Here is a 17358-nt window from a genome sequence, read left to right on the forward strand (position 1 = left end):
AAACGCATTGGTTAAGTGTGTAATTGTCCTTTAATATTTCTGTTTAATGTAACTAATCAGTCACTTTTCAGGTCAACATGCACATTAAACTGATTTTCTTTTCTTTATTTAGGTGATGACTCGTTTGCACTTTACTGGAAGCATCAAAGAATTTTTCGAGAAACTGAACAATGATTCTAGATTTATCATTGATTCACCGGTAGGTTCAATACTTATTTGCCATTAAGATAGATTGCAGCATTTATCAAGAAAAGATTTTCCTTAGTGAAAACGTACGTAGAAAATATCTTATTTTATGAACGAAAATGCAACAAATTATGGTCGGTTCTTAACTCTCTTTGTTTCGAACGGCGCATGTGACCTACACAAACAAATCTTTCTCGGTACAATATTTGGTTGCTTAGGTGCATGTCTGGTGAGGTCAACATTTTTTTGTGGATCTTCATGAATGAACAATATTCCATGAAGTACAAGATTGTTGTGTCTACTGAAACTACCTAGCAGTGCACTATTCTCTTTGATATCGTCAATTCCTTCATTTCGCGTGGAATATACGTTTCCGGTGTTGTCCGCCTTTGCACTGAGATCCCAGCTACAATCTATTGCCTGTACTTGTCAACCACACGCTGGAGCTCTTCGTAGAAGTTTTTTTGATTCCCAATGTCTGCGGTTTGTCGAAGCGTAACACTGAACGATGGAAACTTTTCTCGAATCTGGATATTAAATAAAATAATTGTATCACTGAATAGTTCTCTAGGGGGTAAAATGACCTCAAGGGGAGGGGTGCCGTCATGACTGTTTATTACAATAAGGCTGTTATTATTACTATTGTCATTATTAATATTGTTATAATAACTTATTATTATGTACAACGCCATTGAATATATCATTGTATAAAAATAGGCATTTAATCAAATTATTCAGTTTCAGTTTCTCATCCCATTCCATAAGTGCTAGCTTGCCATGCTTTTTGAGAAAAATCTCAACCTTACATTGATGATGGTCATTCCAAATAATTCTCATTTGGTGGCCAAGTGACCTGCCGCTAGAGTGACCCAAACCCGATTGTGTCCATCGCATTATAATTTCAACAAGATCAAGTATCTACACTTTGCACCTTTGTTATTAACTGACAGTTTGTGCTGCTCGTCCTATCTCATATAGCGTTTTTACTTTCCAAATTCCAATTCTAAAAGCGGTTTTTTGGCAAAGGAGTACCGTCGACGGAATTCCCCGTGACATGAACCGTCCCACCGGTAGGTTCAACTGATCCGCAAATGAAAGAATATCTGCTGAGTTAGTTTAGCAATGGTCTTTACGTGTGGTAGACGTGCCAAACTTACGCCCAACACCTGTACTTTTTAACCCAGGCTTGAGACCCTTAATGGCAGAGTTAGATGCCAGCTATACACTTGCGTATTTCAGATTTACAATAGACAAAAGAACATGTACATTGTTTTAAACAGTAGAATAATGAAACTTATGATAACAACACTTCGTAATTTATTCAGCTTGTTCTTGAAAATTTCAATATGATTGGGAATCATACTGATTTTCTTTCCTAGGAAGAGACTCTCGAACGTTTTACATCACTAATCAACGATCGCATAAAACCTAAGCTTCCGTTACTCTTCAAGAATATTCCCGATAGTCCGGTAGTGTAAGTATTGTATTAATATTTGGAAGACTGCAACAAAGTCAATGTCTTCATTAATACATGTTACACATACATACTAGGTCTTGTTCTTGTTGTGGATTGTTCATAACAATCATAATGTAATGTGGACTAGATTTATTTTGTACAGATGAAAATATCTTGCGAGTACAAGTATGACACGTTGGAGTAAATGTATTTCTTAATTTTTACTGCACTTTGTAGTTTTATGTGTAATATTAGTACATAATTGTTACCATTCTTCGATTTAAATTAGTTTAAGTCAACTTACCTTTTGAAACAGTTGATCTTTGTAATAAAGTCTAATGCCGTAATCGTTCTTTTCTACTTTAAATACAGTGTCAAAGAAATGCCGTATGATGGTCCCGGAGGGACGTATTCATTTGGTTCACCTGTTGGTTCCAGGCCTGGCGTATTTTATGCTAATGTCAAGCGACCAGAGGATAAGTAAATATTAATAGAAATATTGACATGTGTTGACCTAACTCTTTATTCTCTTGTGCCTGTTGAAAAGATGTGGCTACTCACAGTTTTAATAATGCGAACACCAGAAAGACAATATTTGTTCTTAAAATAGCTGACAAATTTCGCCCAGTGTTAATGTATTCCAGTGTTTTGGCTATAAATCAGAACATTCAATTCTGTATACAATGATTTGGAAGTTACTGCAAAATTCCTTGCCAGCAAGACAAGAATGAAACATTGATAAAAAGTATTGTTAATAAAATACCACCAAGCAGTTAGATATCTCATATCATTCTAAGTATAGGTAGATTTATGCCATTGAACTTAGAATACGAATTACTAAAGGTACAAAAATTTTACTATGAGTTACCTCGATAGTTGTGAAGATACAAGATAAGATTTATCTATAATACCTTGATTCAATTGCAAGCACAGTATGATTGATGCGTATTTTCAATAAATCCATAAGTTAAAATCTGTATGTGACATCAAATAGTTTACTCGAGAGCAAGTCTACAGTTCATCTTGGTTCTGTGTAATCTAATAGTAAAAGCAAAAACAGCTGGTGTAAAATAAGGTTTGCTTATTCAAAGCGTAATTTATCATTAAATCTGTTTTGCAGAATTGTTAATGTAATTAAAGAAACCAATGATACATTTCAGTCCTACTTACAACATGGTAGCACTCACACTGCACGAAGCTGACCCAGGCCATCATTTACAGGTTAGTATTTTTGTTATAAAAGATTGGCTCAATGTGTCCTGAATTAGATATAAACCAATAACTAGGCTTAGTATTAAGATATACAGGTCAGATTAATTTTCTGTAACCTTTGGAAAGTTAATCTGTTAATATATGACAGAGTTCATTGCCCCGACATATCTCATTCTAAGTTTATAATTATGGCCGAAAAAGAGAAATCAAAATCTCTTTAATACATTTTGTAATTTTCATTTCCAGCGAGCATTTTTAGTATTCTCTTATGATGATATTAACATGGGCAATGTTGTTGTTAAAGAAATAGACATGTCATCATTTTCGACTTCATCATATATAATACCCTTAACATTTTATTTTAGGACATTTATGCCCAGCATTCTTCAGGGACACCTACATTCCAGAAAGTGATAGACTACACCAAATATTTTTCTATACCTTACCATTTTCCTTATTACACATCCTATACAGAGGTAAGCACTGAGATATTATTGAAAGAGAGAAAAGGCAAAGGGACACATAATAATAACGATTCTAAGTCTAAGTGCACGTCCAGTCAAGAATTTGATACATTATTTTGTTATATTGTTATTCTGATATTATAAAGATTAGACGGTACGACATTTAGTTATAAAATGTCATATCACGTGTGGGGGTTAGTCACGTGTAAGTGTAAGTAAAATGTATATTTCTTTTCATCGTCAGGGATGGGGGTTAATCACATGTATATGTCTTTTCATTGTCAGGGATAGGGGTTAGTCACATGTACATTTCTTTTCATTGTCAGGGATGGGGTTAGCCGTATGTATACATGTATTTCTTTCCATTGCCAGGGATAGGGGTTAATCAAATGTATATTTCTTTTCGTTGTCAGGGATGGGGGTCAGCCTCATGTATACGTGTAGTTTTTTTTATTATCAGGCATTGGGTTAGTCGTATGTATACTTCTTTTCATTGTCAGGGATAGGGGTTAGTCACATGTATATTTGTTTTCATTGTCAGGGATGGGGATTATACTCAGAGTCTCTGGGAGAACAAGATCAGTTAGATATTTACCAAGACGATTATGAAATGTAAGTGAAATGTAAATGTATTTTTTACTGGATGTGTTAATATCAATTATGTCCCCAAAAGTTTGACATAGTGTAAGATTGTCTGTTAGCAATATAAAGCTGTTCAACATGATATGTTTTACCTTTTTTTCTCGGCCATCTGGATATGTAGCGTAGTTCAAACATAGCAGCCTCTAAAGAAAGTCTCATACTTGTTCTAAACCGTTTGCTATATATGTATACAGCGAAGGACAACGAATGACGCAAATGTGTGACATTTGCTTTGCTGTCAGAAGAGCGTTAAGCTAATATATCTTATATTTTCATTATCTGAAAACACTATACCAGAACTAAGGAAACATCATGTTTTTTAGTAGAATGTTGTCAATTAATAACAGATGTTGTTTTAGAAAAATCTAAACTCAATCTGTCTTTCTGTGTGTCTGTCTGACTGACTGCCTGCCTATCCTATCTGTCTCAGGCTGAGTTTCGTATTCTTAGTGTAATTTTATACAGACAAGACAGAACCTATAATTGGAGACTCAGCAGCATTTTCTTTCATTGTTATTTGGTAATTCCGTACCTTTAACCTCTATGGGGTCAGCTCATTCCATCATCATCTACGATACCTGACACTGAAATGCCATCTGGCTACTTTACATGCCAACCGTGTTTTGAAAATACATGTCTACTAATCTAAACTTGTATGTATTACAAATGATAGGATGGGAAGATACAGTTTTGAAATTTTTCGGGCATGCCGTCTTGTAGTTGATACCGGGTTACATCATTACAAGTAAGTATCTCAGACACAAGCCATTACATTTTCAGATATATCAAAAAAAGGTATTTTCACAAGACTCTGGTCAATTTGCAACCATGTCGTTTTTTTATGTGTCAAAAGCATTGTTTTACAAAGAAAACTTTTATATATACGTTATTAGTTATCTTGAATAAATTAGCAAAGACTAAATAAACATTATATATAATTATATTACTGGTCTTTATAAATTGTATCAACACGTTTTTGTCGTTTTGAACAAAGCTAATCCAATCCAATTTTATTACAGCTGGAGCAGGGACCACGCCATTGAGTACATGTTGAATTATACATCATTTTCTCGACCATCTATCGAGATAGAGATAGATCGTTATATAACCTGGCCAGGACAAGCCACCGCCTATAAAATTGGAGAACTAAAAATCAAAGAACTCAGACAAAAGGCGAAAGATGCTCTAGGTAAGCCGTTGGTTATAAATCGATTCTGTTATTATTTTGCTTGGTTGAGTTCTATGATTTCAAAGGCTGTCCGTATTACCATAAGCTGCCTGTGATGTTAAATTATAAAAATGCACAGACAGTAACATTTTTATAGAAAAGCTTAGTGAAATAAGGATGTTCGTGTAAAATTAAAATCATAAAAGCTCTAAATGTATAACGACTTCTGTTAGGAAAGGGAACATTGCGTTTTAAAAACATTTCTATAGATAAACAAATTTTAGCAAAACTGTGAAGGATGTGTAAACTGTTAAAAAAACTTGCATTTCAGGAACATTGTTTGACATCAAAGATTTTCATTCTGTGGTACTAGACAATGGGGCTGTTCCATTGTCTGTTCTAGAACGTCTTATTGATGAATGGATACAGCGAGTAAAATCTGCAGGTAAAGTAAAATGTGTATTTAGTAGAAACTTAATATTTGAAATGGTAGACAAAGTCATCAGTGATAAAGAAGTAATGTGTATTAAACAGCAGAAACTGAAAATTGAAAGGAGTGAAGCAAAGGAATAAAGCAGATGAGTAATGTGTACTAAAAAGTCAACGCAGATAAACAGAAGAGACTGAATATTCGAGGCAGACAAGCAAAGTAATAGCACAGACGGGTAATGTATATTTTGCCGAAAGTTTACATTCGAAGTAGACAGATAAGTTATCTGCGATAACACCGTAAAACAGGCATGTAATATGTTTTTATATGGCTTTCCGAACCAGGTTACAAATCATTTATTGCTATTTCTGATGTTTAATCAAAAAGCCGTTTTACATTATAAGCTGAAACAGAAAAATTGACTTGAAATGGTAAAAATACCCGGAAGTGTTAGAGTGTCAGACAAGTCAAATATATCGTGGGAGCTAATCATATGAAAGATATAAAAGTATATTCAATCTATTGAATCCTGTATTCTTTTTAAAATGTCGCAATAGACAATGCTTCGTTTCTCTTCAAGGAACAAATACCAATTATTAACACACTAGGGTGTAGGTATTGAATTGTCACTGATAAATGGTCAAATATCAAACCAAAGTTCTATTTCATTCCTTCTCTCTTCCTTCTTTTTTATAAGTTCTTTCCTGATTTATAACAAGATAATTCTAGACATTTATGCGTACTTTTGAGACTTTTTAAAGTTGTACTGAAGTAGTAAATTACATAAAATGATATCATGGCAATATTCGATTTTGTTGCAATTCTAATATGTTGTTGACAGTATATTTTTCTAAATTTGTTAGAAATTTCATAAGTGTACTCTAAGTAATATAAAAGTATTGCCAAAGTTATCAAGGCTGCATGATACGTTAAGATAACTAAAATGGTTAACTTATTATTTCATAGAGAAATAAACAATATACATTAATTAAGAGTTTAAGAAGTCACTAACCAATTTGTATTTCTGCTTCAGTGACTGCTTTAAAATGTAGCGTTTGTTAGTGTCTGTTTATGTTTTTTCTGATTGTCTGTTCTGTTAAACAAGCTACTTTTAAAAACCCGAATACAATCACGAGAGTGTTAAGTTTTTTTCCATTTTTTTCTGAGGCAAAACATAATGAATGCAATTTTAGAGAAATTTTGTGACAAGGCTTTTTTGCTCCTCATTCAGTACTTATTTTTAGTTGTTCCATTTCTTTTTCTTTTTTTGTTGGGGTTACCACTGCACCGGCACAGTTATAGGTCATATGGCGACTTTCCAGCTTTGATGGTGGAGGAGGACCCAGGGTACACCTCGGTGCATTATTTCATAACGGGAGGGCACCTGGGTAGAACCACCGACATTCCATAAGTCAACGCAACGCTCCGAGTGAGGCTCGAACCTACGTTGGTGAATGGCAAGTCATCCGAAGTCAGCGATCTTAAACACACAGCCACGGAAGCCCCTGTTCCATTTCTAGTTATTAGTATTTCATATTTCTAGTTATCAGCATTTACTAGTGTTTGAATAATAAATGATGAAACTGTGTAATTTCAACAAAAGATAGTTTTATGAGTTTGTATGAGCACCGTATGTGTACTGATTAAATGTACCAATTTATGTAACTAGAAAATACATGTGAAGCGTAATGTTCTTTGCTAGATCCTATAGTCATTTGTTAAATATTTCAGACATGCTGGAAAAGATAATGAGTGAATTCTGGAAATGGCGGATGGAAAATTCACCAGAATATTCTACAACATTGCAAATGTATAAGTATAATGACCGGCTTAACTCCTACAAATATGAGAAATTTGAGACAGACAGGGTAAAGTAATTATGTTCATCATTCAGACCACATGAAAAATATATCAGTAAAATACCTCTACAAAGGCATATTATTTACCTCTTCAATTTACAACAAACACTTTTTCATCATCCTTGTGGTTCTCACTGTAGTGAGGTTTCGTTGTGTTTAACCATTCTTTATTTGCTTTTAAGATTATAGAAAACTAGCCGCTATAATTTACGTCCAAGGAACTTTTGTAAAAGAAATTGTAAAATTCGGAAGAAAAAAAATCAAGATATTCATATGCCAAAATATTACAAAAAGAGTTTCCTATTAAAATATATCTTGGCCATCGGCTGTTTGGCGGTAATACAAAAGTCTTCCCGTACTTGGACTCTGGTCCAATGTACCTGTACAATCGAATTTCGAATGCCACAGGGGCATTAGAGGTTATGCTTATTTAAGAAATAATAAGTTCCCAAGTGTGGTTTATCGTAGAATAACCCGTGTTTTGAGTTCTTATGCGTAAGAATATATCACGAAGGCCGTAGGCCTGAGTGATATATTGTTTCGCATAAGAACGAAACATTGGAGTTATTCTACGATAAATCACACTTGGGAACTTGTTATTTCGATTCTAACACGACATACTAGTATCACCAGTGTTAGAAAAAATGGTAACTACTTTTTACGACCGTGCTACGCACCTGGATCGGATGACGTCATTGCACGCGAGTGGTTTATTGCAGAATAACCCGAGATAGATTTTGCTCTACATGTATATAGGTTATTCTAACACGACCAGCGAATAACCTACAAACATGTAGAGCAAAATCTATCTCGGGTTATTCTGCAATAAACCACTCGCATGCAATGACGTCATCCGATCAAATTGGGTAGAACGGTCGTAAAAAGTAGTTACCATTTTTTCTAACGCTTTTGATACTAGTATGTTGTGTTAGAATCGAAATAACAAGTTCCGAAGTGTGGTTTGTCGTAAAATAACCCTAGTTTTTCGTTTTTATGCAAAACAATATATCACGAAGGCCTACGGCCTTCGTGATATATTCTTACGCGTAAGAACTCAAAACACGGGTTATTCTACGATAAACCACACTTGGGAACTTATTATTTCTTAACTCACTGGTCGTGTTAGAATAGTATTTCATTACCTTTCGTGAAAAGATTCAATTAAATAGAATCTGTCGATATGTTTTCTTGGTTGCATTCATTGCTTCCAAAGGCTCTTCCAATAGATTTTATGACATTTGGTCCTAGTATAGATAAGTAGAAACAAAAAGCACGTTATAGAATTGGTGAATCAAACCGTATTGCTTTTCTATAAGTGTTATGGTAGCACTGTATAATGTTTCAAGGAAACTACCATGACATTGTATTGTAAATATAAAATCACATTTATCAGAAATCTCAATACTGGTATTTCATTATGTTCCTTCTTATGTATGCCTTTTCCTTGTTGCATATCTATTTATTTTCTCTATGTTTTATACATAAATCAAGACATAAACTGATGCAGTGTAATGCGTGAAAGGATTCATTCTTGGAACAAGGTTATTCCTTCTGGAAACTGTTTATTTTTTCTGATTGAGTCTGAGTGTACCACTTCATTGCAGGCAGGCGCGCAGGGATTCCTTGACCGTCTGTTGGGAATAGATAGAACAACCTTGTCTAGCGAGAAAAAGGTGTCATATGATATTTTGAAAAACATACTTGAAGTTTTCCTAGCCGGATACAAATGGAAAGAGTAAGTTTATTTTCAGTGCAGTTCGTCTGACTGATATGAGTTATATAATTGATATTCTGAAATTAAGACATTGTATTTACACGCAAGCATCTAGTGACAACTATAATTGGACATCAAAATTTGGCAAAAATTATGGGTTAAGGGTTTCATTTCGTTACCTATTGTTCAGTTGACTAATCATTTGTTTTTCAATAAGATTAATCTTGAAGCAGCGCTGTAACGCTATATATTGCTTCCTTCGAATATATTTCATGGGGAAGATGTTTCTCGAGCACTGTTTACTTGCATATTGTATGTAGCCTCTTGTTGAAAGTGGGACTATATATGAAATACGTATACCTTTGATACGCATAAAGGTCACAGCAATTTGGTGCAACATCTTCTTACAGATTTTATTATACATAGAGTTGGTTATTCATGTATATTTTCATTTAGTGAGATGCATTTAGAATCACAGTGCGACTTAAATCCGCTACCCAAGTTCAGTAATGATAGAAATTTGTTCAGTTTAAATCATATGTCACAGTAAATAATAGTCGGACGTAATGGTGCCACTGACAGGAGATCGTAGTCTGTTGTCCGGATTTACGTACTAAAATCTTCTTGTTTAAGAGACCAATAAATATAATAACGCTAGCCCTTAATTAAATTTGTTTTGCCCTTTGCTTAGCGTTATTCAGTCGGGCGCTTTCAGTCAGTCAGGCAGATAGACAGACAGGTAGACAAACGGGTCAAGAAATAATCGATTTTTATCGCGTCGTCGCAATTTTGCATCGTGCCTTCGGTCATACCGTAGTTCTCTTAAAGAAAAGAGCAGTTATGGCATGCGAGCTTGCACAGTAACACGATACCGGTAAAACTATGTTAAATTTCATAACAGAAACACTCTAAAATCACTACTATAGCATTTTGTTTTATATATGCTGGACAAAGTTCTGATTTACACTTGCAACTCCCTGTATAGTTCCTAAACAGCTGTATATTATGGAATGAACTTGTTCGAAAATGCATTTGTTCGAAAAAAGCCATATACGGTCTAATACATCGCAGCTATGACATTTGTCTCGTGACAAAATATAAGAAAATTTACGTAGGAGCAAGCCTAGTCTAATGTTTCCAGAACTTCTTAGCAAGAAGACATGAAACATTCATCTGGTTGCTGTAAACCCATGATAGTCTAAACATGCACAATGTTCATCAATCAAATCTTAAATAAGGATTGATTTTTACCTTAACTAACCCTTTTCCATGTAAAAATGAAATTTTGGAAGAAGGAATGTTGAGGTGATGATTATATTGCCAACACCAACCTGGTTCAAAGTTACAATAATAATAATGATAATAATAACTACTTCATTTGTTGAGTTAGGGAACCCCAACCCTTCTCCGGCCCCTAAACTACTACGCTTATAAAATTGACAGATATTACGTTTAAGATTAATTCTTTATGATGTTATTCATGTGTCCTTAATTACATTATCTCTATTCATTTCAGCTATGAACCATTAAATCCATTTAATTTCTTAGAAGGTTGGTCTGTCGGCTTTGATTTATTTCTGTCTGGAACACCGTTTGATACTCAGGGAGATTTTGTAGATTATGCTCGAAGATTGGAACTGGCACCGAACCAGGTAAAATCTCCATTTGCTTGAAAGCAACTACTTTACAGCTCCTAAATCTACTTCTACAAATAAATCAGTTTACAACACCACTAAACTCTTTTCAAACTATTTTATAGACGTATGTCAAAAACAATGTTAGAAATATCATGACTGTAATAGTTAGAAGGATGAAAATTGTTCTTCTACTGGTTCTCCTGGCTACCATCTCTAAGGCTGATAAGAGTTTTAAAACATTGATGTATTGAATAAATTTAATTACTTAAATGTAAGAAAGAGCTGCTCAAACCAAATGTATACTGCGAATAAATATGCATCAATGCTCATGGAAAAAGTCGGTGAAATGGTGAAAAATATGAACATTGAATTAAATTGTGTTACTTTTTATCAGCTGGACGAGATGATGAATTTGACAAAACTTGCAATCACTAATGGTCACACCAACAACAACGCTTCAATTGTATGTATTTCTTTATTGTATGTTTAATGCTTTTCTACTTCGTTTTGTTTTGACACGTACAAACATTTGTAGGAATTTAAATGTTTATCTTCTTATTAATAAGCCATTTTGTCGTATCATCTGCATTTAAATGTTGTTTAATTCTTTAGAAATAACAACTTAGCACATTTACGTCCTTAACCTGTGGCTTAGTAAGAATTCACACTTCGGTATTTATATATTCAGGAAACAAGTGAAAGACATTTGTTTGATTGACTAGACTTTTGATGGGCCTTGTTCAGGTGACAATGTGCTCTTTGGGTGCTTAACCTTTTCTATATACATGTATTACAATGCAACTTTACGTCTAATGTGTCCTTCTTTTGTTAGTCTAGAGTTCCTGGACAACTTGACAGCTTAATTACCAACGATCCCATAGAGTCGGAGCTGTATAAACCTGTTAATGAATCTTTAATGCGTGTTTTTCCTGATACAAAATACAGGTAATTATTTGCTGAGTAGGTTGCAGCACACCTAGGTATTTTACTGTATTTTGAAATGATGTATAAATTATATTTTGCTTTTCCTGTCATAAAAATATGTTATAAATATTAAGTTCTTAAAACCCGCTTTTTTATAGTTTTTAAGTCATTAACGCTGTACAACTTGGAATTTACCAGGCATTTTGTTTTTCTTTTACATTATAATGTACAATCGAAAATTTGTCCATACAATTGATTATATGATTATAGAATGAGTTATCTAATCGGTTCACTCGGAAACAGCAAGGTACATGTAGCAATTAAGCAACGTTTACTGACAGAAAGTGTTTTCACTAAATTAATGTGTCCTTCTTGGCAGATCTAGTGTGGAGGAAAGAATAAAAGATGCTATAAAAGCTTTTATGGGTAAACTGACAAAGGTGAAAACATTTATCCAAAATGTAAGTATTCAAATATAGATATAGTGCGTTTTATTCGACCTGGCGGGGCGGAGTTAATCTCTGACTTATGCAAATAATGGTAATATCAAAAAAACGAGCAAAACAGGTGGAGCAACATAAATGTTTTGATTCCGTAATCTTCGATAACCAACGACTAAATTTCAACGCCTCATTGGTAACATGTACTACATAGCCTGCACAATAATGCAGTGGACCGTTTCCACCAACTTAAAAAGTCAATATAAATAACATATTAAGCGAAGTGGACAAAAAAGTGCATAGACATTAAGGCACCGCTTTGATACTTTCAATACCTAATATAAAAGAAACTGGGGATACGTTGATGCAACATCATATTATGCACCCCGCCGTTACATGACTGAAATACTGTTGAAAAACGGCGTTAAACCCAAAACAAACAAACATATTATGCATTTTGGCATTTTTCATTTTCACACAAACACATACACAAAGAAATAAAGATGATTAAGGATACTTAAAGTTTTATAATACCTTATTTTTTTTGATAACAATATCACAAGTTCTGTATTTCACGTTTAGTATAATGCTGTATTGAATTATTAAAGTGGTATGTTTTGTTCAATTTCACAATCTTATCAGCTTAAATAAATGAGATAAACACGTCTATCTGGCTTTATACCACTATTTAGGTAAAAACGTTATACTATGTTTAAAAATGGCAAAAAAAGGAATTAATTATAACAAAAATTGACTAAACATGACATGTCTTTTAGCCTTTTTAACTGATCTATAAACTGCAGGAATACATGCCGTACACGAGACCAGGTCTTGGTGTAGGATCTCTACCAAATGGTACTGACAACTACAAAGCATGTCTGTTGTTTCACACATCAATCGATATAAGTCCAGAAGAGGTTCATCAGAAAGGACTTGATGAGGTTGCTAGGATTGAGAAACTAGTGAGACAGGTAACTGACGGAGTTCATAGCATACACTTTTTCCAAAGATTAAATAACCTTTTGATGTGTATTTAAGCATTCAGTGTGCCTGAAATGGCTAAGGTTTGTTTTGGCAGGAGAAGGCTTGCAAAATGTCAACTTTTATGTCTAGTTTATAGGTAAATACAGGCCATTATCGAAACTTTAACTTTGTCATACTCGGAGGCATGAATAACCTCTCCAGGTAAAGTCGTAATTATTTAACAAATTAAGCAAATGTGACTGTTACAGAAGTGTACCAAAGTAAAACTGCCAACAATATAAAGTAAACAGTAGATATGACTTATCGTTCTTTTTAAGTCATGATTGTTGTAATGACTTTAAAATGTTGCATTATTTGAATAATGTTTACTCATTCAGCAAAATTAAGTACTTACAATCAAAAGAATATGTTTTTTTCAAATTTCTAGAATTTTATTACATGCATTGCTAAATATCATAGATACATCATTGTGATTAACCAACTTTTTTCTTACTTAAAAGCGGGATGATTGCTTTAGTTATTAAACGCGACTGATCTGTGACATGACAGTACTGTACATATGAAGTTTTAGAAATATTTATAGAGTTGGTATGTGAAAACTTAGTTTAGTACCATTTCACATTCGGTACATTGTTATGTGTACAATGAATATACTTTCAGCGAATGAATAATGTTGGATTTCCAATTACAACAACGATACCACAGATGTACCAAAACCTGACAAATGACAAACGATTCCTGCTTAAAACTCCTGTAAGTAAAGATAAGTTACACACATCTTCTGATTGTGTTTACTTATTTTGTGTTACTCATTTTCTACATATAATTTGTAACATTACGTTAACATTTTTCAATATTTATTCAATACTAAATGTATGCAGTACATATTAATCCCACTATGTGACTCGAACTACCTGGGTCCAATATAGGCTCTCTCTGTGTTTCAGAATTTTGTTTAGGCAACAAGTATGTTACTAATTTAACAAACGTCCGCACAACTTTCAAGTTGTTTATAGCATTTTATACACATTCCTTAATATTAGCCTTTAGTTACGTATGTAATAAGACCGTTTAACTAAATTTTCAAAGTTTTCATTGTTTCCAGGAAGAAACATTAGCAAGATTCAAAAGCATTATATATGACAGGATTCAGCCTAAGATTTCTACTTATATAAGTCATCCACCGAATTTACCGCTCGAGTAAGTAAATCCTGTTCAAAGGTTAAGGTAACACTTGATAAAATTTTACTCACTAAAATCATCAGGGCTTTGTATGAGAATATAATAATGTGTCACTGGCTGTTGATGCCGATGGAATATTTGGTTCGATGGTAGTAACTTTTTTAGCGATAACGAGGCTCTGCCGAGTTACAGCCAAAACAGCTACTTTTCTTGCGTACCGTATCTTACCAAGTTATGAAATAAATAAAGCAAAACGACATACTTTCTTTGTAGCACACTGAATTAGATTAATGAACTATTGTTCTTTGATGCCTTGCAACACTTCTATTCTTTGTAAACGACAGAAAGCTGTCCAATTAACCTGCAGTTGAAAGATGCATTGAAACGTAAGAAGTCACTCGTGGGTTCGACGCTATAACTGCATATATTTTACGTTACATAATGTAATCTGAATTGATTTGAAATCATGCAGGGTAAGAGGGTCGGCATCGGACGGTGTAGGTGGCGAATACTGGACAGGAACAGCGGATGGGTCCAGACCGGGGATTTTCTATGCAAACATCCACAGACCAGAGTATAAGTAAGCTTTGTTGTATAATATACTATGACATAATTAACATGCTGTGCTATCCTTAGTATACTGTGATATCATTATTGTACTGCGATATCATTATTGTACTGCGATATCATTAATGCACTTTGATATCATTAACGCACTGTACTATCATAAATATACTGTTATATCGTTAATAAACTGTAATATCATTAATGTTTGCAGGGGATTTTTTGTGTTTATGGTTATCATCAAAATCAAATCCCATCAAAACAGTAGTTACCATTTATTTTAGCATCTTTTTTCTATCCACGAAACAAAGCCTCCGCAAAATGACAGAGTAGAATGAAGCCAGGGAACAAAGTGACCCTAACTTTTTGTCCGCGTGTGATACAGCATTTTCTTCGAAAACCATATTAATATCTCACTAAGAGACTCTCTCTGTCGTTATGAAGCAGTGTTTTTTTTTAAAATTTGATTTATGAAATCATTGTTTATCTTAATTTTCTAGGCTAATTGGTATAATTATGTGTCGTTATACTTTTTGTTTATTTTATTTAAGTCCCACGTATAAAATGGTTTCGCTCAGCCTTCATGAAGCTATACCCGGTCATCATCTTGCCGTAAGTATTAAGACAAGTGAAAAAAATTATGTAATAAACAGTTTGATCGTAAGTTATAGATGTTTTATTTTTCCATTTTCACACCTTGCAAAACGTGCATTAAACTGTCTTACCACTGATCTTAAAGATTAATATGCTAAGTGTTTTTACAGTATTTTAAACGTGTATAGCATGCTTAAATATTTCTCACATGTTCAATTCTAGGAAAGTTACGGTATACTGGCTGACATTCCAGAATTTAGAAAACATTTCGAATGGATTAGTTACAACGTTCCTTACTTCTTTCCATTCTACAATGCTTTCGCCGAGGTATTGCATTCAGTGATGTTCTTTCTCTCTTTTGCAACGCTTTTGTCAAGATAAGACGTTCATTAATGTTTTATTGAATGTTTTTGCAACTTTTAATCATCAAGTTAGTTCCTCTTATGAATCGTTTATACCATTTCTAGGTCAAGCCATACTTTATAGAAATGCTTTAAAAGTGAATATCCTTTCCTTGAGCATTACAGTATTGGAATGTATCAGTATGTTATATCGGTTGCTTTTAGAGTATGAATTTCAATGGTTCGAACAGCTCAAATTATTTCTAAGTGTTTAATAAACTATTTTAACAGCAAACCATGTTATGTTCTGCTTCAGGGTTGGGCATTATATGCAGAATTTCTTGGAGAGGAAATGGGAATTTATCAGGACGACTACGAAATGTAAGACAGACTTTATTCACTCTAGAAATGCACATACTACTGAAAAGATTGAACAATTTTAGCAAATCGAGGGCTAGGCGCGAAGCAATTGAATCTTTATTTTTTACAGTTACACTAATTTTGCGCTCAGACCTCGAAATGCGTCTTGGGGGAAAATAAAATAAAGACTGATGTTAATATACTATCTTCTGGACATCTATTATAGTTTATGTCTAAATATTTAGTTTAATGCTTGTATTGGAGAGGTCTGTCATATAATAATTAACTATTTATATATCTAACGCCTTTCTTCAATGGCAAGTTTAGCAAAGTAGTAGTTCTAATTTCATTAATAAGTTATCGTGTTTATCTTAGGCTCGGCCGATATAGTGACGAAATGTTACGAGCAACACGACTTGTTATTGATTCTGGAATCCACTACAAAAAGTAAGTACGAAAGAATGTCATTATATTGTTAGTTTTAAGATTTCTTAGACATTTGTATTCTACATCAAGATTTTATTTTAATAAGTGTTGTTTTATTTTTGAGTCGGCTAAACGCTGTCAAGCGTTTGACGAGTCCTTGCTATCGCACGATTTCTCATTCTTAAATGGCCTCACAACACAGCGAAGTGATGTAGTTCCATTGGATTGTCTCTAATTTCAAATAGTTCATTGATCGAATGAAGTTCATTTATGTCAATCCTATTTGCTATGACCAATATACGATGTAATCTGTCATATTTATGACTTGTAATTGTGCAATACTCTAATAAAGCCACGTATTTTCTTCCGCGGTAACTCATTAAGCATAAACACGCATAACGATTCTGCGGGATTTGGTAATACATTTGCGCATATGATTATGGTGACGAATTTTATGCCCTTTTGGCACAAAATAGCAAATATGATGTTCACAAATTCAAATAAAAACTGCATATTAACTTATTAGCCAAATTATCCATTTGTTACCCTGTCCGTTTCAAAAAATAATCTTTAAAATCATTGCGCAAATAACAAATTTATTGTGCTGTGCATTTTATGAATTGCGCAGACTTACAAAGCTTGCGTAACATCCAGCGAAAGACAAAATATAGTTTCAGAACATACTGCTAGTATTTTATTGAGTTGGTACCTCTGAAAGCATTGGAATGTCTCTTATCAAAGAGTTTACCACATCGATGAAATTAAATTATGACAG

At 33.7% G+C, this 17358-nt stretch overlaps 1 protein-coding gene across 1 annotated transcript in view; it reads left to right on the forward strand.

The window, feature by feature from the left end:
* Window positions 1–17358, forward strand: part of LOC123554760 (uncharacterized) — a 38044-nt gene that overhangs the window by 16880 nt on the left and 3806 nt on the right. Inside the window, exons 10-32 of the mRNA XM_045345072.2 lie at window positions 113–199; window positions 1566–1660; window positions 2015–2122; window positions 2803–2863; window positions 3220–3330; window positions 3860–3930; window positions 4634–4705; window positions 4980–5149; window positions 5460–5573; window positions 7290–7426; window positions 9022–9152; window positions 10648–10783; window positions 11163–11231; window positions 11601–11713; window positions 12072–12153; window positions 12936–13103; window positions 13777–13869; window positions 14222–14316; window positions 14771–14878; window positions 15414–15474; window positions 15679–15783; window positions 16114–16178; window positions 16533–16604. Of these exons, the coding sequence (XP_045201007.2) occupies window positions 113–199; window positions 1566–1660; window positions 2015–2122; window positions 2803–2863; window positions 3220–3330; window positions 3860–3930; window positions 4634–4705; window positions 4980–5149; window positions 5460–5573; window positions 7290–7426; window positions 9022–9152; window positions 10648–10783; window positions 11163–11231; window positions 11601–11713; window positions 12072–12153; window positions 12936–13103; window positions 13777–13869; window positions 14222–14316; window positions 14771–14878; window positions 15414–15474; window positions 15679–15783; window positions 16114–16178; window positions 16533–16604 (2324 nt within the window). The remainder of the gene's footprint in view (window positions 1–112; window positions 200–1565; window positions 1661–2014; window positions 2123–2802; window positions 2864–3219; window positions 3331–3859; window positions 3931–4633; window positions 4706–4979; window positions 5150–5459; window positions 5574–7289; window positions 7427–9021; window positions 9153–10647; window positions 10784–11162; window positions 11232–11600; window positions 11714–12071; window positions 12154–12935; window positions 13104–13776; window positions 13870–14221; window positions 14317–14770; window positions 14879–15413; window positions 15475–15678; window positions 15784–16113; window positions 16179–16532; window positions 16605–17358) is intronic.

This window comes from Mercenaria mercenaria, chromosome 7, assembly GCF_021730395.1.
Source record: "Mercenaria mercenaria strain notata chromosome 7, MADL_Memer_1, whole genome shotgun sequence".
Lineage (NCBI taxonomy): Eukaryota > Metazoa > Mollusca > Bivalvia > Venerida > Veneridae > Mercenaria > Mercenaria mercenaria.